This window comes from Cydia splendana, chromosome 7 (assembly GCF_910591565.1).
Source record: "Cydia splendana chromosome 7, ilCydSple1.2, whole genome shotgun sequence".
Classification (NCBI taxonomy): domain Eukaryota; kingdom Metazoa; phylum Arthropoda; class Insecta; order Lepidoptera; family Tortricidae; genus Cydia; species Cydia splendana.
The window spans coordinates 4,211,378-4,234,818 of NC_085966.1; the positions used below are offsets into that span (position 1 = coordinate 4,211,378).

General features: G+C 37.3%; 2 protein-coding genes across 2 annotated transcripts; one reads left to right on the forward strand and one right to left on the reverse strand.

Moving 5' to 3' along the window:
- The first annotated feature begins 7,212 nt into the window (after positions 1 to 7,212).
- Positions 7,213 to 13,332, forward strand: LOC134792289 (uncharacterized). The gene is made up of 10 exons (XM_063763559.1): positions 7,213 to 7,708; positions 7,920 to 8,040; positions 8,605 to 8,786; positions 8,869 to 8,976; positions 9,706 to 9,833; positions 11,156 to 11,618; positions 11,699 to 11,804; positions 12,207 to 12,403; positions 12,768 to 12,875; positions 13,191 to 13,332. The coding sequence occupies exons 1-10, from the start codon at positions 7,273 to 7,275 to the stop codon at positions 13,325 to 13,327; spliced, it is 1,986 nt and encodes a 661-aa protein (XP_063619629.1). The 5' UTR covers positions 7,213 to 7,272; the 3' UTR covers positions 13,328 to 13,332.
- Positions 13,333 to 15,391: 2,059 nt separating this feature from the next.
- On the reverse strand, positions 15,392 to 21,832 carry LOC134792450 (procathepsin L-like). The gene is made up of 5 exons (XM_063763737.1): positions 21,330 to 21,832; positions 19,184 to 19,304; positions 17,415 to 17,599; positions 15,802 to 15,909; positions 15,392 to 15,557 (listed from the first exon to the last, which is right to left on the reverse strand). The coding sequence occupies exons 1-5, from the start codon at positions 21,763 to 21,765 to the stop codon at positions 15,421 to 15,423; spliced, it is 987 nt and encodes a 328-aa protein (XP_063619807.1). The 5' UTR covers positions 21,766 to 21,832; the 3' UTR covers positions 15,392 to 15,420.
- Positions 21,833 to 23,441: the final 1,609 nt, after the last annotated feature.

The following is a 23,441-nucleotide window of genomic DNA, read 5'->3' on the forward strand; positions in this document are numbered from 1 at the left end:
AGCTGACTGTTTCTTTCGCAGAAAATGGCAAAAAGTTCTGGATAATTAAACACTCCTGGGGGAAAAAATATGGCGAAGAAGGCTACTCGAGACTGTTGAGAGAAGGCAACTCCTGTGGTATTTTCGACTATGTCTACTACACGGCTGTAATTTAATGACAATATAAAGCGCGCGAGCTCCGAGTAACAAAATACACCCTCCAGTGGCGACGGGGTGGAGCGAATTCTTTTCCGCATCCTTTGCCTCCTTATAGTTTGGGCCTCGATTTTACCAACTTCAATTTACACCTATTTCGACCCCTCCAATGGCTACTGGGTGCAGCATTCACTCTTCTGCATACTATGTCGCCGATCGTTCGGTAGTTACTTGCTAGTTTGGCTCGTGCGTACATTGCATCAAAATTTATCATACAACAGGCAATCAACATGGCTTTGAAAAATACAAAAAAAAACATTATAATTACTTATATCGAGCATTACCAAAATTCGAAATTAAATTTTAAAAGTGTTTGTAATAACCTTAGGTCACCAAATAAACTATATTTATTGGTAACAGGCTGCCAGCATGCATACAGCTAGCTATTGATAATCTGAATACCGCTTCAGTGCCTATCTTTGTTTGAGTTTTATACATTGTTTGGAAAATAAATAAAATTGGTGTCAATTGCCTTTTCTTTATTAGAGCTATTAAAAACTGTAAACCTAAGTTTGAATTAAATCCTTCTAGAAAAAAGGACTGACTTCACAAAAGGGTTCTGTTATCATTTATATTCATGACAGTAATTTCAGTTCAACAAAGATCAGTCCATCCGATCTTTTGCCATACATACAGTACGATTTGAACTTGAACTTGAACTACGGAAGATATGATGGTCGTTCTACGTGACAGCGTGATAAAACGGTATCCGTCACTTTCAATCCTGCTCTGAAACACAACTGTCACTGTCGCACTTATAAGGAAGAGTGATAGAGAGACACAAAGCGTTTCGTTGTCGAAGCGATAGCGATTGTCACCTTGGCTAGGCCGGCTGGTCGTTTCACGAAACCTGGCACGAATGGAATGAACAAAACTTTCATTGAATGAGTGACACGTGTATCGGTATACATTCAGAGCCGCCATTTTATTGGTTAATGTCATACACACATAGATAGTTTCATTCACTCATTCGTTCCATTCGTGCCAGCTCTTATGAATTGATATTTACGATCCAAGCCAGGTGGCTCTAACACGCATGGCACGCTAGCCGAGCACCACCTTCGAATAAGTAATCGCTTTTAGAATAGAATAGAATAGAAGAAATTTATTCAAAAACGCTTAAATTTAACTTAAGTATTACATGAGGCATAGAGAACCAACTTATCATTAAGCGTCACTGAAAAGGTCTCCACTCAGCTTAATGTCAAGATACCACCTAAGGATCTCGACGCTGGTCTTCCGTGGAAACCCTTCCGAGAGAGCACAACTACACGCTAAAGTACAAATTTACTACAAAAAGTAAATATAAAAATCCTACACTACCTATCCAATTAAAACCTACTATAATAACAACAAAATAATTTAAATTACGGTATCTAAACAGTCATTGGCGTATCTTATCGATCTTACTTATCATACAAGGTGAAAATAATTCGGAAAATAAGGCGTTCATTCAAGCAGAAATGGCACAGGAGTATACACAATAATTATAATTTCTGTAAATTTAAAATATGTTTTTTATAGTTAACTTTAAATTAATCAAATGATGTTGAGTTCTTTATAGGTGGAGGTATATTGTTCCAGCACTTCGTGGCAGAGTATTTAAAACTGCCACGAGTAGTAGTACAAAAGTAGACGAATAGCTCCCCTAATATGGCGTTGTGAAAAAGTTAACTTTTCGTAAAGATAAAGGGGCGTCATAGTTTTTATAATGCCAAAAAGCATGCAAGCAAAATGCAGTGAACGTCGTGATTCCATCTTCATTAACCCGCTATTATTTAAATAAGGAGATACATGGGTTCGAGGTGGGATATTAAAACAAAAACGTGCACATGCGTTCTGCACCCGCTGGATTAGCTTTTTCGTTTGGTACAATAGACACCCATACAACCATTTCCAGTCGCCGTTACGACGCGGTGTTGACACATCTTGTGTCGACACCGTCTGTTTCGGTCACAATTCCAGTCGCAGAGTCGTCGCCGTGTCGACACAGTTACCAGAAATGGGGAAGGGTCGACACATGACACAAAGTGACATAAAGTGTGGTCGCCGTGTGCACACATTGTTTCGGGTTTGCGACTACTTTATGCCAAAATCATTCGTTCATTCGTTCATTTTGTTCCTGTCAAATGGAAACTGTCAGATGGAAAAATACTTAAATTAAAATAAGTGACATTAATACGCCATCTCTAAAACGGATTACAAGACGTAATTATATATTGTTTGCATTTATATTACAATAGGACTTAAATTATTATGGGGAATTAAACTGCTCGAGTGATTTGATAAACTAAGTGTAATATAATCAACGCGCCACCACATTGTTTTAGTTTAGCCGGAAATGAAATTGTTTACTTCTCAGTGCCTGTGTTCATAACTATATTATTTGAAGCATTTTTAGTACTTCGATGCGTATACTATACTTAAATAACAGAAATAACGCTTTACATACTACGAAACTTGTTAATTATGATGTATAAATATGGTTTAAGGCCGAGAAATATTGCAGTCACAAAGTAGTTGCAATGTTTCGACTTTGTGTCGACTCTGTGTTGACACATGACACGCGCTGTCAAAAGTAATAACAAAGTTACTGGTATGTTACTGGATTTGCAAAATGGCTCCTTGTGTTGATTTGTTTTCAGATATTCTCAAAGTGTAAAAATTCCGTGGTCAGAGATGGGCATTAATCGATTAACTGTTTATTCGACTAATTCATGGAATAAAAAAAGTTAATTCTCAAATTTTAATCGCGATTAGTTTAGTCGACCTAACATAGATTGAAATTGAATTAATCTGAATATTAATCGAATAAATTATCGATTAAATCTCGATTGAAAGTTGACAGGGGGCCATTTTTGTACGTAAAAATAATAGAAATGTCTTGCATGCAGATGGTAGCAAAACACTTTGTCATAAAAGTCGAGATGGGTGTCTATATATAGGTTTTAGGGAGTGCCGATTTCGAAAATAATGACCATTTTGGAATCCGAAATGGCGGCCATGCACTGTGTCATAAAAGTCGTCATGGATGTCGTTTTATACGTTTTAGGGGGCCCCAATTTTGAAAATGATGACCATTTTGGAATCCAAAATGGCGGCCATGCACTATGCCATAAAAGTCGTCATGGGTGTCGTTTTATAGGTTTTAGGGGGCGCAGATTTCGAAAATGATGACCATTTTGGATTCCAAGATGGCGGCCATGCACTATGTCATAAAAGTCGTCATGGATGTCGTTTTATAGGTTTTAGGGGGCCCCGATTTAGAAAATGATGACCATTTTGAAATCCAAAATGGCGGCCATGCACTATGCCATAAAAGTCGTCATGGGTGTCGTTTTATAGGTTTTAGGGGGCGCAGATTTCGAAAATGATGACCATTTTGGATTCCAAGATGGCGGCCATACACTATGTCATAAAAGTCGTCATGGATGTCGTTTTATAGGTTTTAGGGGGCGCAGATTTCGAAAATGATGACCATTTTGAAATCCAAAATGGCGGCCATGCACTATGTCATAAAAGTCGTCATGGGTGTCGTTTTATAGGTTTTGGGGGGCGCAGATTTAGAAAATGATAACCATTTGGGATTCCACTTTTATGACAAAATACGTAGCCGCCATCTTGGATTATAAAATGATCATCGTTTTCGAATTCTGCACTCCCTAAAACCTATACATCGACATCCATGACGACGCAAGTTATCTTTATTTTCAGATCTAACAAATTGCTACAGAATACAAAGGACAAAAAAGAAGCGAGGAGGTAATGAAACAAGCAAAAATACAGATGATTCCTCGACGCAATTGGGTGATTCTTAAATTGTGTCCAGATTTTTTTTGTCATAAAAGTTTTTATTTTTCACATATTACTCTCACAAGTTCCGTGACATTTCGACCTTGTAATTTTTTAAGTAAATGTTTTTGTTTATCTATGAGGATCTCACTAGAATAGTATAATCAAGGTATGTTTATATTTTATGAATGAAATAGTAACGCAAAAAAAATAGTACATTTCGATGCTAGTGCGGAAGGTATGTCATTACTTCACGAGTACCGAGATATCTTGCCACGAGCCGCAGGCGAGTGGGAAGACTCGGGACGAGTGAAGAATGACATTTCCGCACGTGTATCGAACGACGTTTTTTAATACAGTTGCGAAAAAATAAGTAAAACATTGTTAGTCGTACATTAAACAAAAGTGGTAACAGTGACAGCTCGCTTAGACGTCGTCTTTAAGTATATTATATCTATGGGCGTTTGGCAGCTATTCCGTTCCATTCAGACACCTTATTAAGAACGGAATTTTCAATATTCAATATTAAAAAATAAACGTGTTATAATGATGAAGAGGTAAGTATTAAAATATGAAATATGTATATTTTTCATATTCTTACATTAACAGTAGGTTTTTATGCTGATTAAGACGTTTAAAGGAAACTAATATTAACACTCATCAATAAGTAGTCGTGAATTGGAACAAGTATAAATTTAAAAAAATTGGAAAAGTAAAAAGCACTAGTTCGACATAACCAACTTTCCGCACGCTAAACAGCTACGTAAAGTAGCACTTTGTGAGCAACTGTATTAAAAAATATATTTGTGTCTTATATTCCTGCCGAAGACTTTTATTTTACCTTTTCCTTCTACACAAGTTTGGCCAAGTAATAAGAATTTAGGGCTCTCAATTTTATTTTGACTTCTACAACAGTAAAGCTATGAGGCCATGTTTGGTATCGTTTTCGTATAAATTCGCAGTACCAAATTTAGTTAAGGTATCACATTGACACCATTCCGAAGTAAAAACATATAAACTTATTAAAATACTTTCTTTTAAACTCCTCTTCACGCTTAAACTGCTGAACAGTTTTAATTTAAATTTGGTACACATATATTTTGAGTCCCGAGACAGGATATAATAAGTTATCTCAAAAATCATCCTTTAAAGGTGTGAAATGAGGTGTAGGGGGGAATTCAGAATTGACTTCTTGAAGTTAATACTGTTTAAGTTTAGGTTTGAAGTCATGTTTTTTCATAATTTTTAACTAAATCAAAGATGTAGACCATCCCAAATTTCATATAAATCGGTTCAGCAGTTATTGATTTCCCGTACAAATTTCCACGCCACTTTTCACACCTTCAAAAGATGATTTTGGTTATAAGATCTATCCTATGTCCTGTTCCAGGACGCAAACTATTTCTTTACCAAATTTCAACGAAATCGGTTCAGCGGTTAAGCGTCAAGAAGAGTTTCAAAAAACCGGCCAAGTGCGAGTCGGACTCGCGTATTAAGGGTTCCGTACATTAAGTCCGACTCGCGCTTGACTGCACATTTCTAATAGGTTTTCCTGTCGTCTATAGGTAAAGAACTATTTTGTGTATTCAGACGGACATACATACAGACGCACGAGTGATCCTATAAGGGTTCCGTTTTTTCCTTTTGAGGTACGGAACCCTAAAAAGATTTATTTTTATTTTGTGGAATGGTGTCAATGTGATATCTTAAATGGATTCAGCACCCCAGATTTATACGAAAACGATACCAAACACGGCCTAGCACCTTCACTGATATAGATATATCAAGATAAAATTGAGAGCCCTAAATAAACTTTCCAGAGCGGATATCTCAAAAACTATTCAACATATCGAAAAAATTGACTGAATAAGTTTGTAACAAATTAAATTAACTTTCATTTTGTATAAGTGGCCATGTCGCTGAGATGCATAGTTTCCGAGATATAATCGAAAAACGGGAAAATGGGACCTTCAAAGCCCCCTCTCTCCCCCCCGCTCAAGGGCTACGGCCGGGGACTTTTGATATGTTCACCTCCTAACTTGTCAAACCGAGTTACGGAGTCAAAAATTGTGTTCCGAGCATTTCCCTCTACAACTTTTAGAGCATTCGTTGCCTGACCTAAGTAGCTTATTGAATTTCTTTAAAAACTTTTCTGTAAAAGGTTGACGGGTGTTGGGTGTTTATATGGTTTCGGTCGATTATTATCATTTGCATTGCCCATGATGACTTACTAGAATTACGAGCACACGAGACACTAATAGTAGTTTGACAAACCTTGGTTTTCAAGAGGTATTTTATATTGACATTTGCTGTCACAAATTTGCTGTCAGATTTAGTCGCAAACCGCACGCAAAGTGCACACAAATGTGTCGACACCTTGTTACGGAAAAGTGTAGACACGGCGACGACACTTTGTTTCGAAACAATTCTAGACACATTGTGTGGACTCTGTTACGACACATCTGACATTTAGTTACCACTTTGTGATTCTGCGACTGGAATGGTTATATGGGCATCCACCTATGACGGTATCAGCATAGTTGAGTTTAAAAAAGACAGAATTAAGGATTCACATAGAGATATTCTTACGTCAGTACTTAAATATCTACGTACTGTATATAGTAACTTGAGTCGATAAAAACATACTCTAGAGATCTCCAAAACATGGTTGTGGAATCTAAGCTTGCCGTCCATGAGCACACCCAAGTTCCTTACTTCCGTTACATGCTCAATACAGTCATCTCCAACTTTAATCGAAGGGTTGTGGTTGCACATTTTTCACCTTTGCTTCTCAGTACCAAGCACAAGGAATTTTGACTTGGCTGGGTTTAAGACTAGACTGTTTTTCTTGGACCAATGAACTATTCATCTTTAATCGTCATTTATTTTTTCTACTGCAGTTGAGGTATCATTTAGCTGCTTTTCACAATTAGCTGTTATAATATTTTTCAAACTCGAAGGGTAGGATGACACCTGTCATCTCCATATAATTTATAACCTGAAAATGCAAAATCTCGCAAAATTGTATTGAAATGACAGTATTATCCCACCCTTCAAGGTTGAAAAACATTACAGCAGCTACCTTGCTATCGGCAGGTTCTGATAACATACAGTAATAAAAGTAACTAATTTATGCAATTTCAAATATTTGGACACATAAAATACATGTGAAGTACCTACTTAAACCGTCTAAGGTATTTTAGGTTTTATTGTCCATATAAAAGGCAGCGCGAAAAATAAAATCAACATTGAGTCTACTGGGAGCGTTTTAGTAAGTTCATAACCATGCTTATGCCGGTTGTTCTGGCGACGGTCTGCCTTGCCAGCAGCACGGTCTTGGCTGCATTTAACAAACCATTCTACGACGTGGAAGACGCTGAAAACCTGTTCAAGGACTTTGTCAAAGAGCACAAGAAAGTATACAATCGAAGAGAATATTTTGAAAGGCTTGAGATTTTCAAGGAAACCTTAAAAGACATAAATGAGAGAAATGCCATGTTTCCTGATACTATATTTGCACTAAACCATTTTTCTGATCTCAAGCCTCTTGAGCTGCAACACTACCTTGGTTTAAAACCCTCAAATGGAACCATAAGGAAAGTGAAAATTCCCAATAGGTCATATCCTATCCCTGAAGAATTTGACTGGAGGCACCACCACGCGGTTTCACACGTTAAGAACCAGAAAACATGTGGTAGTTGCTTTATCTTCAGTGCTATTGGTAAGGTCCCTTTATATTTTTCACTTGTTTATCATGTATGATGCAATTTGTGTTTTCTATGACAGGGTCATCTTTCTTCTTGACACTAATCAGCTTATCACATCGTTCTCGATATTTTCGTTAGATAGTTGTTTAAACGTAGACAGATATTGAACGGAAAAAAAGGGTAATAAATCCTCAAAATTTTAAAACTGTTTTAAATTATTCACAGGCAATATTGAAGGGCAGTACGCTATCAAACATGGCAAATGCTTAGCCCTGTCCGAAGGACAGGCCCTTGATTGTCTCGATTGTGGAACTTGCTCTGGAGGCTCGCCGGCTGATGTAATGGGGTACGCTTAATGATGACACACGCTATAACGGTCCTGGTCCTGGCCGAGGCTTCCGAAACTTCGTTTTCTATGATGCGGTAATAAGGTTCGGATGTCTCAGTCATCCGTTACTGGTCATTCGTACGAGTACCTTGGTATATTATAATTGGTAACGTAAGAGTAGGTCCGTAACTAAATTAATAAAGGCAATTAATGAATTCACGAAGCCCTGCTCTCGCAGAGGTGTCTTAACTAACCTTTTATTATGTTATAAATCATAAATCTAAGTAGCGGACTTTATCATTAGTAACTATATCATTTATTTACCTACATAAAAGACGCAGTGGTGCTACTAAACTAAATTAATAACTAGCTTAAATCTAAAATAGGCCCTTGAGGCATTGTACCCAGGATGCTGGCAGCATTTCCTCGTTGTATCGCAATGCTGAGTACGTTGTGCGGGGAACCCGCCAGTACTTCGATCGCCAGCCTTTATCATTTTCATTAGAAATTACACGTCCATTTTCATCTTTTTATTAGCCTCTATACTTTCCATGACACTTACACCATCTCTGCCAATTTCAGGGAATTAGTAAAGAAAAATTTAGAAAAAGAAGAACACTATCCGTATAACCCTGTTAAAAGAGACTGTAAAGAAGACTATAATAAAGGAGTTGTACAGATGACGGGAGAAATCTTACAATTAGATGTTGAAAAAGAAATGGATTTGAGGGGTTATTTGGTACATTTTGGACCTCTGTCAATTTGTACGTATCTCATATCTTTTACAACCAGTAAGTAATAACATTTCCTGTTTTTCGCACTTGTATCGTATTTTGTTTGCTTCAGCTGTAAACTCCAAAGACTTTTTTCATTATAATGGCGGTATATTGGAACCTAGTAAGTGCAAAGGCCTACTGGCGGACCATGCTGTGCTCTTGGTGGGATATGGAGAAGGTTTGTGATGTTTTAATAGTTATTAATCTTCTTCTTCTTCTTCTTCAACCTAGCGTTTTCCCGGCCTAGCGCCAGGGTCCACTTTCCTGCTCAGTCTTCTCCACTTTGCCCGGTCTTCAGCATCCTCAGGTGTGAGATTGTTCTCTTGCATGTCCTCTGTCACGACGTCCAGCCAGCGATTCTTAGGCCTACCTAATAGTTATTAATAAGTACTTAAATTTATCTAGATTATTATGGTGATAATTTATACTACATAGTACATTATAAATTATAAATGTGAAAGTGTTTGTCTGTCTGTCTGTGACCTCTTTGCGCTTACACCGTTGAACCGATTTAGATGTGGTATGGAGACAGTTCGAGGCCCGGGAAAGGACATAAGATAGTTTTTATCAATCATCATCATTATCATCATCCCGCGCAGACAAAGTCGCAGACTTTCTTTATAGAAACCAATAAACTAATATGTCAGAGAAGTATTAAATGTTTCAAGTAGGTACCTATTTGTGGTTCATTAATTTAATTATGCAGATTTTAAAAGTTGTAGGTAGCTCTTATTTGGAACATCTATAAATTATAGTCTGTCTTTTACTACTACGCCACACATTTTCTATGCAGGAAACAAATGAGGATTTTATAATACTCTTTTCTATGAGCAAGCAGTACTTCAATGCAAAAAAAAAGGACTATATATACATATCCATAACTTATTAAACCGTCTTTTTTTCGCAGAAAACGGCAAATTGTTCTGGACAATTAAAAACTCATGGGGCGCGGGTTGGGGTGAAAAAGGCTACTTGAGACTTTCAAGAGAAGGCAATGCATGCGATATTTTCGTCCAAGTCCTAACAACTTCCATATATTAATGAAAATATTATACTCTGTTTGAGTTTTATTTGTGATATTTTTAGTAAAATAAATAAATTTGCTGTTCGTAAATCGATAGTTAAACTTAATCAGTAGTTACACCTCCTTAAAGAAAATCTTAAATAATATTGATCATGTATCTTCTTCAAGAAGAAAGAACTATCTTAACCAAACAGTTATTCCAACATGTTTGGTTTTCATCAGCAATTTCAGTTTACCAAAGGCCAGTTTCTGGCAGTAAATACACGTGCTACCACAAAAAATGTCCAACATAAATCTATATTTGAAGATTTCCCTCATCATCACTCCTGACTTGATGTCAATGGGCTAAAGCAGGGGTCTCCAAACTTTTATACCTGAGGGCCATATTGCGCCTCAGAATTTTCGCTCGGGCCACCGTCGGCGCCGACGGGGGGTGGGTGTATCTGGGGTTGCTGCTGTTTGGAAAGTGGAAGTCAGGTAAAATTAAAAGGTATGATCATCGATACGAATTCACATCCCAATTATTCATGATTAGATTTAGAACTTATAATCGTTCTTGGAAAGTATTTACTTGAACTCGGCAAATACGGTACTTAGCTACGAGGTTTTTTATGGGTAAGTAGTAGAGCTGCACCGGATATTCGGTTACTATCCGGTACCCGGACTATCCGGCCCTTATTTTATTATCCGACCGGGTACCGAATTGTGACCTACTATCCGGCTGGATACCGGATAGTAACTCTGCTTGATTTCGGCTTGGATACGGTCATAATCGTAGGTACTCGTTTATTATTTCAAAACAATTTAAAAATTCCACGCGCACTCATTTCGAACCCAAAAATGAGTCCACGCGTACGTTCACTTCGAAACAGGTCAAAATCTGCATAATGAGCTCTAGAATCTGCGGAGTGAGCCACGCCTGATAAAGGATAAAGGTGTCCGTCACTTTCAAACCCGCGGTGTTAAAAAGTGACGTTTATTATTTTATCACGTGGATAAAGGCATCGTAATACCTACGCTGAAAAACCGAAATGTAGGTATAGATATAGTTACGCCGGCCGAATATTCGGCGGCCGGATACAATATATTCGGCCGATGGTCAGTCTGAACATCCGGTTTCCGGTATCCGGCCAAACAACTATCCGTTGCATCTCTAGTAAGTACCTAGTTTAAATTCTTTTAATTTAGGTACCTATATTCCTTCTATGCACCCATTTTAAAAGTCATAAAATACATGAATGAACATTAACAGATAACGAATTTTATGACTATTTTGTGTATAAAAAGCCTGCTTGAAAACTACCTAACATCAACACATTTTTAACGTATTAAGCGTACTACTGTCATGTTTCTACCAACAATCTGGGTGGCGGTCTATTTCGTCAACAATGCCGTCATTGCTGATGTCTCTCACATTGAAAAACCATTTTACGAATTAAACGACGCCGAAAATCTCTTCAGAGATTTTGTGAAGCAGCACGGCAAAAAATACGATCGAAGAGAGTATTTTGAAAGACTCGAATTTTTCAAGGAAACCTTAAAAGATATCAACTGGCAAAACGAGATGTTTCCTAATACTGTGTTTGCTGTGAATCATTTCGCTGATTTAAGGCCTGAGGAGCTTCAGCAATATATCGGTTTTAGGCCATTAAATGGAACAGTAAATAACGTTTTTATCCTTAAATCTGATGGGCCAGTCACTGCACCTGACACACACGATTGGAGACAACATGGAAAAGTATCACACGTCAAAGATTCAGGGCAATGCGGCAGCTGCTTTATCTTCAGCGCTATTGGTATCTATTTCAATTTCCTTCGATGCTTTATGATTATGGTATTTCTCTTGGAATTATTTAACTTATGTAAATGCTTACAGGAAATATTGAGGGCCAGTACGCTATGAAACACGAACAATGCTTGGCTCTCTCCGAAGGACAAGCTCATGAATGTGGTCAAGATGGGGATCCTGATGAAGTCATGAAGTAAGTATATTTAAATTTGGAGTGGTTATATAATTACCACATAAATTCAAATTTTCTGCAATCCTATCGAATATAAACACGGTTTCAAAGCATGACGCAGAAGACGGAACTATAATATGTCAAGTGTACACTGTATAGCTGCAGAGATAGCTGACCCCCCACGCAAACAAGTTTCAATGCAGGGGGGTCAGTTTTTTCTGCAGCTTACTGCACAACAAAAAATTGCTTCATCGATCTATCTGGATGATATCTGGATGGATATTAATCTTTTTACATAAATACTTATTTCAGTTTATAAGTTTCATAATATTGTGACTTAGTTAAGCAAACAAATTAAAATATTTAATTAAATAATTTAGTTGCTTCCCTAGTCGCTAACTAAAAAATAATTTTTAATTCCAGTGACCTTGCTCAAAGATGTCCCAATGGAAAAGCAGGAATCATGACCGAAGCTGATTATCCTTACGATGATTCAGAACCACCTTGCCATGAAAACTGCGGTAAGGCTGTAGTCAAAGTGTTAAAAGGCGAGAGAATAGATGTTCTTGACGAAAACACGCTTAAACAGAAGTTGTATGATATCGGGCCTTTGTCAGTCGGTGAGTACCTAATAAGTAACCCTCTTTTAACTTTTAACCCTCTCTCGACCATTTGTAGGAAACTCAGTCAGCCCAATCACATTAAATATAATATTCCTTATAGAAAACATTGCAGAATGAAATATCGTCAGGCGTGGCTCACTCCGCGATTTCCTCGCTTTGCTACAGGTAGCTAAAATTACATCCGTTCCACACCAATTTTGGTGGCTAGCTATAAGCCGCGCGTGGCGCTGTCGCCACCTAGCGGCCTTACTCGTATCTGTCCTGATCGTAACAGACGCGTGTTGTTAGAGAGTGAGTCTTCTGTACCTATTACTATTATTTATTCTGTGATATCGTTAACATAATTTATATTTTGCTTCAGGTTTAAATGCCGTCGACTTTATATATTACGAATCTGGTATTCTGGAACCTAACAGGTGCAAAGGCAAAGATCCTAATTACGCCGTCCTCTTAGTAGGATATGGAAAAGGTTTGTACCAAGGCAGGGCTTCCCACAGGCTAAGAATTGCTATACTAAATAGTACCTTTTTTATTCTTAATTGTATAGAGGCTTTCGTACACAAATTCCGTACCCTTTTCGCAGTGCGTTTGGAGCGCCATCTCAGCATTACCTTAGAGGCTGACTGTTTAGATTTTTTAAGTTTATAAAATGTACTTAGCTCTAAGTACATATAGTATACATAGCGTACCACGCAACGCAAGTGATTTGCTACGCAGAAGAAGCGGTGCTAAATAAATACCTATCCAACGAGGCATGATTTCATATATTATACTTATTTCACAGAAAACGGTACACCGTTTTGGATAATCAAGAACGCTTGGGGAGCGAAATGGGGCGAGAAAGGCTACGTGCGCTTGCGTCGGGGCGTCAACGCGTGCATGATGGGCACCTCCTACACGGCCACCGCTACTGTGGCTTAAGAATTTGAAGACTTAGAGCATTTAGTAACTGGAGACGCCTTGGCTTGCATTTTCTGTACGAAACAGTCTGCCGATTTTAAGGGGGAGGGGCACGTCAAACGTATGGCTATTTGTAGTACTTACATGATTTGTAATACGTAACGGACAAATAGCCATGTAAGATAAATGTCAGTCCATGTCCATAAGTACAAAAGTTTGCACAATTGTGCAAGGTTTTCGACACAGAAGGCGACTCCGGTTATTAAATGCTTTAAGTAATAAGAGTATTTAACAGAATAATTAAATTTTTGCTTTGTGTTTAGTTTGCAAAACTTATGTCTGTATTTTATTCGATATTTTTCTATATAATTAAATTCGTATTACTTGCAAATAAACGTTTTTTTACCAAAATTAGAGTTAGACCAAGAAAAGTCTACAGTGATTTTGATAGCCCACGCAGTGCAAGTGTTATTTATACGACATAATTTCTTAGAAGGTTGACGTTTAAAATAATACTTGCACTGCGTGGGCTATCAAAATCGCTGCAGACTTTTCTTGATCTGACTCTATCATCCTTTTATCAGGGGTACTATCTTTAGGAATCATATGCTTATTTTAAAGTGCCTGTATTGTTGTGTAGGGTGACAATTCATGTAATTAATCGTAGTAACCAAATTTATCAAGAAATTGACAGATAGATAGATTGCTCGCTTCAAGGCCGCAGCAGTTATATCGTAACAGTAATGCACATCACTCGCAGCTGCAGCAGTAATGCGCTGCATTTCGCTTCGAATGTCACCTTAACCATGTACCGACGTAGACATGATAAACGATGGCCATTAAGGTGGTTCGATTTTCATACAAAATTCAATCGCCTTTTATTAAGTCACTACACACTATTAATACATAAGTTGTTCCGCATTTATCTACTTTCGAATATTGGTTTGCGCTAAATTAATAAAAAAAACTTTTTTTCATACAGAAATCGTGCATAAATCATCGTCTTTTTATACCAATTTTACGTATGTGTGTGTCACAAATGTCGTGTACAAATACATTGCGACGTCCCCCGCCACTCCATGCCCTGGCCGGAAAGTGGCGCCATCAAGCGAGGCATAAGCTTTGAGTAACCTAGTCGAACCACATTAATGGCAACGTTATATTCATCATTAGTCATTTTGATGTTTATGGCGACACTTCCAACTCTACGAGTTTACCTGCTAGTGGCTCTGTGAGCTGTACACCTCGCTATAAGATTCACTATGGTCTAAGAGCTAGCTAGGAAATAGGTTTGCAATTTATAAATTAACAGTGGTTGGTCAACAAAGGGGTTGTAAAAACAATTGAAGGTGTGCAATTTATAGAGGGGACCGAAAAAGGGACCTTATAGTAATAAGGTCCCGTTTTTTTCCGATTACCCAATGGGACACGATAAAATTTGATCCAGTAAATGAGATGACATGGCACTTTTTCGCGCATCTTGGACGACACCTGGCACTACTTTTACCCCAATTAAAACGCCTGCCAATGTTATATTCGAATTAAATACAAAATTAGCTATTATATCACACCAAACTCAGAGCTCTATAAATTATACACCTTCAATTTATTTGACACCTCTCACACCCAACGGTGAACAGCTGCCAGGCGCCCGAATTAATTAATAATGATAGTACGGCACACTAACTAGGGGGACTTTGTTGCTCTATAAATTGCAAACCTATTTCCGTAGCTAGCTCTCCGTCTAATAGCGACCTATTTTCTATTGTCTTTATTATATTTCATTTCTCTTCAAAGAAAATATTTGAATTGATTCGAAGTAGAATACTTGTAGTAAGTATCTTCCATAAAAAATCATGCATGAAGCAAATTGTAGGGTATTCAAAGGGGCTTAGTCAAGGCTTAGGTACTAAAAAAATTAAAACAAAATAAATGCAATGATGCCAAATTTATTTTAGTATTCATAAGATCGTACAATATGCAACGAGTAAGCCAACTCCTTACACAGGTTTTTAGAATTTTGCTTATGATCTATGTTGAAATGTATTTCATAACCATTGTGAATGCATGTAATGTGTGAACTTGTGAAGCCGTTAGACAGGATTGAAGCAAGGTTATTCAACATGGCAGGTAGCCGTGTAGCCCGTGCCCATCTTGCACGCGTCTACTCCTCGCCGCAGTCGCACATAGCCTTCCTCTCCCCAACCCTTTCCCCACGAGTTCTTAATCAGCCAGTACTGTTTTCCATTTTCTATGAAATAAACACATCAATATTAATAGTCTGCAAAATAAATTATTACTCCTCTTTTTCTTTGATTTTCTTATCATTGAAAGAACAACACAATTTCGTGATAAACGTATTTTACAAAGTGGATTTTTGTTTTCGATATTGTTATTCCATTTCCTTGGAAGTTATAGCAATCAAATAAGTTTTATCGGATTTCTTACTTTAGTTAGTAACACTGTAACTTCTTATCTATTACATTCTAACAAACCTTCTCCATATCCCACCAAGACCACGCCATGGTCAATATCTTGCCCTTTGCAGTGGTGCGGTTCTAGTATTCCCTTACTATAATGATCGAAGTCCGCGGCGTTTAAGGCTATAAAAAAAATATTTTTCTGTTTATCTTTTCCCCTAGGAATCTATTTTTTTCAATATCCGTTTCACTTGTCTTAAAAATGAGTAGGTAACTTAAGCTCCCTCTTTTTAAAAGGTTAGTCGGAAATTAGATACCATAGTGGCTTAAAATTAACGAGGATAACATTCGACAACATAAAAGATACTTACTTACAAGATAGAACGCAATGTGTAGAAATAAAAAGAGTAAACAATAGGAACGTAACAGAAGTATTTACTTCTGAATATTCTACTTATAAATATGGAGTGCCTCCGGGAAGCGTCCTTGGCCCTCTGCTATTTCTATTATATGTTAACGACCTTCCTGACATCACATATCATAAATGTGTTTTATTCGCCCATGACATATCAATTATAGTATCAAGTAATTAATCAGAAACTCAAGCAAATCACGAATTTGACATAAATAGTGCTATTGCACTTGAATGTGTGGTAAAGTGGCTTGAAGGAAACAATCTCCAAGTTAATTTTGAAAAAACAACGTATTTACGTTTTAATCAATCTAGTTAATCTATAATTATGTATAAGCTACAATGGACATTTATTACAAGAACGTGACATAGTAAAATTTTTAGGAATACATTTAGATAATAAGCTAAACTGGAATGGACATATTGAAACTGTATGCGCAAGACTGAATAGATTTGGTTTTGTCCTTAATAGATTGCGTAGAACATCTGATCACAGAACTGCCATGGCTGCTTATTACCGATATGTCGAATCAATTCTCAGATATGGACTCACGATCTGGGGTAATAGGATAGATATTATAAGAGTATTACGATCCCAAAACAAATATATTCGTGCAATCTGTAGTATTAGCCCTCTCGAGTCATGTAAGCCGATGTTTCTCAAGCTTAAAGTCCTGCCATTTCCTTGCCTGTATGTTTTTGAAGTAGCCAAATTTGTTAAACAACGCCCTGAATTATTTATTACAGCTAGTGACATATACCTTAGAAATACTAGAAACGGTGAACGACTTGTAGTTGGAATGCAAAAAAAACCTGCTATTTTTAACAAAAAACTGCTGTGCTATGTGTGTAGAAAATTTCTACACACTTCTACTAGAAATATTTAATAAGTTGCCACCTGACATTAAATGCTTGCGAATTAATAAATTTAAGAAAACCCTACATGAATGGCTGTTAAATAAAATGTTTTATTCACTTCACGATTATTTCAATGATATAATGTATATAATGTAATAAATACTTAGCTTAAGAAATACAACAGATATTTGCATGCTGTTTGTGGACGGTTGAATTAGGAGGAACTTTATGTATATATAACAACTGTAATCTGACCCTATTCACGCAAATAAATAATTTATGATTTATGAACCCGAAATTAAAACTATGCGAACGATGGTACCATCGCCCACACTGTTAACTGACAGTTCCTAAACCTTATTACAAAAGGCATAAGGTCAGCCGATGGACAGTTAAAAGTGTTGCTGTTTGTACCTACCAACTGCTAGAGGTCCATAGTTTGACAACAGTTTCTTCAGCACTTCTTCGTTGGGGACTGCTACTTCTTTACCATCTAATACCAAGGCAACTCCCTTACTCTTATCTTCAGTACAGGTTTTCTTTTTGTCTTCATAGGGATAGTCTCCTTCCTTCTCTAACTTTTCCTTCTTTTTAGCTAATTCCCTGAAATTAATGCTTGTTATAAGGTCAATAATAAATTATATCCTGAAGGACGGTCCCGGAGAGTCCTGCATCTAGCTAACGGCGAGTAACTACTTGTACAGCCATAAGATTATGTGCTGTGCCGTGTAGTTGCTGCAACTTTCTCTTCTATACGATACGGCTTTGTGGACCGCGAAGTACCGTACTATTTGCATTTACCTGCGCCATTTCTCAAAAATGGTCTTGCCACGCTCTATTGGGATCGATCTATAATCACTGACAGTACTGTAGCCAATAAGTCAGACATCGTGACAATAGATAGATCACAACGCCAGGCCGTGCTCGTCGACATCACCATCCCCCATGAGAATCTCGTGAAAGCTGAGAAGTACAAGTTCAGTAAGTACCTAGACTTGGTTCACGAGATAACCGCCATGTAGAATGTTGATTTGACGATCATTATCCCGAAGCCGATGTATGTATATACTCTTCCGGCCGATTTCGACCATGGCGACACTTATAATTATACCTTATAGCCGCTGGTGGTCGGGTTTTCAGCTCATCCCGTCTGATATCTAGTTCCATAAGTCGACGGGATTCAAAGACATCAGTTGGTTTAATGACAAAAAATCTCCTTACACGATCCCGATAGTTGTTACAGCGAACGGTTTTATAGCGAAAAGTCTCGACCAAAACCTTGAAAGACTCTCGCTCAGAGGTGGTTGGATCACAAACACGAGGTTCAGATGCAGAAGGCGCTAGTCTTGGACACAGCGTGGATATTCCGGCGGTTCCTTTCTCTGCGGCCCTGACCACCGGCAGCTTGGCCCTTGCTCCGCTGCTAGTGGCACCGTATAGGGTAGATTTTCCATAATGTATTTATATCTCTTTTATATTGTTTTTTTATACCTATTTTACTTTTATACTCACATTGTGAAACCCTAAGACCAACGATGAACAAATGAATGGGGTTGGCAACTGTCAAAGGTTTGCCTAGATGGCGCCATCATAGCTTGCCCCTTTTTCTATGAGATTTGGCTTAAAGAGCTGGCATCCAGGGTATTAAAAAAACAAAAATTTGACACAATTCTAGGGATTGACGGGGCAAGCTATGATGGCGCCATCTGCTAAAAACTTCCACCGGCCAACCCCATTAAGACCAGAAAAAGGCTTAAGTAATTAATGAACATGTTTTGTTAATGACCTTAATAGATCTTTTTTTTTTCTGTAATCCGGACCTATACCAATAGTATACACAATACACATGGCCTCAAACTAGATACTTTTTACATACATGTGCAGGCGATTAATATATTGGTATTGCTGTAGGATGTATGTGCCTCGTAGAGAGGCGAAACACGTGTCGAGTATTATTATTTTGGTTGTGGTTTGTTATATTTATTTGCGTATTTATTTTTGCGGTGGGAGGGTGGGAACAGCAAGTAAGTATAACGGGTTAGCACTGAATGACTAGGACGTTATCTTATACGCGGATTAGCAAAGTAATATTTTGGTTTTGATTAATATGGATTTCCGCAAAGTAACGCCTGATTCTATTCACTAGTAGTAAAATATTTCAAACATATAAATAAAAAGCGAACCCACTGAAAAACGGCATGCATTATTCCTCCTCCGCAATCTCCACACTCAAGACAGTCAAGGGCTTGTCCTTCGGAAAAGGCTGGGCATTGTTTGTGTTTGATAGCGTACTGTCCTTCAATTTCGCCTGTGAACAATGTAAAAAAATAGATATTTGTGACGTTCCACGGGAAAAGGTACCTTATGAGGGTTTCTAGTTTCGGAGATATGAAATGTTTTGTAAAGAGGTGAAAAAATGCTCAATTTTTTTTTATTGTGTGATCTGAAACCTTAATGCGTAACCTTTGTTTACCTGTTTTTATTTTTGTTATAAGTTAGTTATAAGCCTAGTAATGTCGTCTCAGAGTTTAGTAGAAAAGGTACCTTATGGAAAAAAGATTGAAAATTCCCATAAAAACTAGTCAATACGGGAAAAGAAGTTTGGTAGAGAACTGTATTAGCATTCTGCAAAACTAATTGGATAATTTCAGTTCTGGTTGGGGCGCCTCGCAAATATTATAACCGTACATCGACCGACATCACAAATCCAAGTAGCCTGCTATTATACCAAAGTTACTCTCGTCAAGTCTTTCTTAACTAGAATAATCTTCATTTGGTTTGGTCGCATGCAGTAAATCAGCCATTGGTTTGCTGAAAAATGCCAATACCCGACGCATTACCTTATGGAAGATCTGAGGTCATTGAACCTCAATGCCGCTTATCTTCAATAGCAACCGAAATATATTATTGATAAGAAATAGACGATTTATACCAGGTTAACCCCAAAATATTATTAGTTTATCCTAACTGTTCCATCATCATCATCATGCCTCATCATGTAACTTAATCACAAGGTACCTTTTCATTACATACAAATTATTGGTCTTTTTTAAGATTATTATGACGAAGAACTAATTAAATTTGGGGCAGTTTAATGTTAATTAATATTTTCTATTCATAAAAGATAAACTGTAATATGATTGATATTTTGTAGTGATGTATTATTAGATTTATTTCCATAAGGTACCTTTTCGTAAATGTATGGAGCAAATACTGTTATTGTTATGTAAGTTTAAAGTGGCATAAGGGGTTAAATATAGTATTTAGTTGGGGTTTTAGGATTTATTTCATTTGAATGACAGAATTTCTTTCATATGTGCTCAGAAAAATTGATTGTGTGTCACATTAAAAGTAAAAATATTCAATTTTGTGATTTTATATGAAAAAGTCAGAAAATACATGTTCACCTCTAAATCGGTATTGTTTTTTGCTTAAACTGTCTGTCAGTGTCGTTTTCTAATAGATAAAATTTAAATCTTGAGAGCTCATTGCAATCAATCGTGAAAATGAAATAAAACTTTATTTTCAAGAGATTGGTTAGTATACACATAAATCAGTCGATATCAAAAGTTTCTATTTGCATTACAGAACAAGTCGCAATATTTTTTAAATCTCAGATATATAAGGTATTATTATTTGTAGTCAACTATGTAACTTACTTCAGGAACATAGTTTTTTAGGCGGCTAAACTTAAAACTTCTCTATCGTAAAGTTGCTCATTTCACAACATTATTTTCAAAAAATCATATCTCTGTAACTACGCAACCTAGAAGGTTGATCTTTTGTGTTATCGATAGCTTATCTATTGTAGATTACTGGGGTATGCATAACTCCATACCCGCCATAAGGTACCTTTGACCGTGGGACGTCACATTTACTCTTGTGATTTTTTACAGGGAAGATAGGTACGTAGAATTAAATAAATTACATTTATTGGAAGGGTAAGAGGCTTTGAAAGACACATTACAGGTTTTCGAATGATCGAATATTTCAAAAGTACCTACCTATTAATTTCTCATATTTGAGCGGAGGAGGCACTGATTTTCTATTCATTAATAAATTGTATAACGGGAGTTCTTCTCCGAGGCCACGGGGACAATGCCGTCCTCAAAACGCTGGAGGTAAATCTAAAAACTTAGATAAGTACGCGATTAAGTACCGTTGTACAATTTAATAATGTGTAAAAATCGTGAAAGTTTAAATCGCTGATTTTCTAAATTACCCTTTTCAAGAAACCCAAATTCAAGCCTTTTAATTTTGCAAGAAAGAATAACGAATAAAATTCAGAAATCCAAAAACTATATATAAACAAGTAAGATAAGTGTAAGCTTACCAACAGCACTGAAGATATAGCAACTGCCACATCGTCCTTGGTTCTTCACATGAGTTACCGCATCTTTTTTCCTCCAGTCTAATTCAGTAGCTGTAACCTCGGGCAAATCAAGGAGTACCGCTTTCGTCCTATTTCCACTTGGGAGTTTGAAACCGTGGTATTGCGCCCGCTCATGTGGCTTCAGATCAGCAAAGTGGTTTACTGCAAACACAGTGTCAGGAAACCTGTCATTTCGCTTATTTATGTCTTTCAAAGTTTCCTTGAAAATTTCCAGCCTTTCATAGTACTCCCTTCGGTTGTACACTTTCTTATGCTCTTGGACATAGTTCTTGAAAAGGTTCTCAGCGTCTTCCACGTCGTAGTATGGCTTGTCATAAGCAGCCAAGACCGTGCTGCTGGCAAGGCAGAGCGTCACCAGGACAATCGGCACAAACATAGTGTTCGTTGATAGTTATGAGCTTACTAGAACGTTACCGGTAGACCCACTGATGATGTTACAATTTTACGCCGCCTTTTTATATAAAAAAATATTAATTGATAAAATAAAATACCTTAGTCTACCTCCACGTGTATTTTATGTCCCCAAATTTTTGAGATTGCGTAAATAGTTTAGTTTTATTACTCCGATAGATATTTTTTATGAAGAAAATAAACCTTGAAATACCTTAGTCAGTTTAAATTCTTCCACGTGTTTTTTATGACTGAGAAACTTTTATAGGTAATTTACCTTATAATTCATACCTAAGGTACCTAACCTGCCCATGTACCCATTATACGTACCTACATATTATTTTATCTACATCTTATTATTAATTACAAGTGTTTTTTGTTTTTCCCATGAGATGACAACATTCAGTATTAAAAGGCAAAACCCATATTCTTATCCTGGCGGCTGGTTTCACAGTTATTGTATTTATGTATGTAAACACTTTATTGTACATAAGAGAGGTTACATTACTTGTCCAATACGGTCACATCTTTTTTATTTCAAAATTTTCATTATTAACGCCACTTGCATCAACCCACTAACCTGGGGTTAACCGGTTAAACCGTTAGCCCAGTGTCTATTTGTACTGGTAACCATGGTAACTCTAGGTTTATCCGGTTAACCCCGGGTTAATGAATGGTGCAAGTGGCTTAGGCGTTAGGGCTTAAGGCGTTTTAAGGTTTACCTCCCTTTGATTTTCTGTATTCTTATTATTATATAATTGTATTGTATTGTTGTGTTTTGTGTCGGCTAGTAAATAAAAAAGCCTCAGATCATTTTATGTAACTGTCCTAGGAAGGTATTGTAAGAGTAAAAACACCAGAGCACCTCTTAAACCAATATTTATTAGGGAATCACAAATATGACTGTTTTGGTCTTAGATAATATTATTATACGACCCAGTTCACGCGCAAAACCAATCTACAAGATGGACGACCCCACTAGTGATGTGAAGCACCGGTGAATGACGATTCCACCGTTTAGCTCGGCCATCTCCTGACCCGACCTACGCCCCGAAGGTCACTGTCATCAGTGCCGCCCATGAAGACTGCCGCAGTCAACGCAGTCGCAGCAAGCTGGACCAGGCGGCGGTTAGCCTCCACCAGTTCATTACTACATAGTTGGCTCCTTCGTTGTAGGATATAAGACTCCCTCGCATGCACGCACAAAAATACGTACAACTCGTGGGAGGCTAACGTGGGACACGACTCATGCATGTGCATATTTAGCTGCCCTCTGATACAGCACAGTCATGCAAACAGTACAAACTCTTGTTCATGAAACTCTGTAACATACATGTGATAAGACTAAGTTCCTTAATAGACAGATACACATTAGATTAGGTAGATGATAATATAATTAAGGTTAACGTTATGTTAACTAAAGCGACGTATGTGCGACATGTAATCTAGGAATGCTACATTTCACGTTGATTTTGACAGGTGGAGATGACAGAGAGCCAGCCTCTTGGGAGTGAGCGGTGTAGCTAGCGCCTGATAAAGGGGCGTTTTCTAAAATAAATATTGAAAACCTGATACTTGCAAATTTGGACGTTCTTGGGCTCATTCTACTCAGAATCGACAGCATTCACCATCCCACCATTAAAAAAAGATGTCCCAAAATGT

Bases quoted from the DNA above. Each gene is read 5' to 3' on its own strand.
- LOC134792289 (XM_063763559.1), top strand. From the start codon at position 7,273: ATGCTTATGCCGGTTGTTCTGGCGACGGTCTGCCTTGCCAGCAGCACG. The intron at 8,787-8,868 runs GTACGTATCTCA...TGTTTGCTTCAG, and splicing joins TTTTGGACCTCTGTCAATTT to CTGTAAACTCCAAAGACTTT. The intron at 8,977-9,705 runs GTTTGTGATGTT...TTTTTTTCGCAG, and splicing joins CTTGGTGGGATATGGAGAAG to AAAACGGCAAATTGTTCTGG.
- LOC134792450 (XM_063763737.1), bottom strand. From the start codon at position 21,765: ATGTTTGTGCCGATTGTCCTGGTGACGCTCTGCCTTGCCAGCAGCACG. The intron at 19,305-21,329 runs GTAAGCTTACAC...CATTGTTCACAG, and splicing joins CTATATCTTCAGTGCTGTTG to GCGAAATTGAAGGACAGTAC. The intron at 15,558-15,801 runs GTTTGTTAGAAT...TTTATTTCATAG, and splicing joins CTTGGTGGGATATGGAGAAG to AAAATGGAAAACAGTACTGG.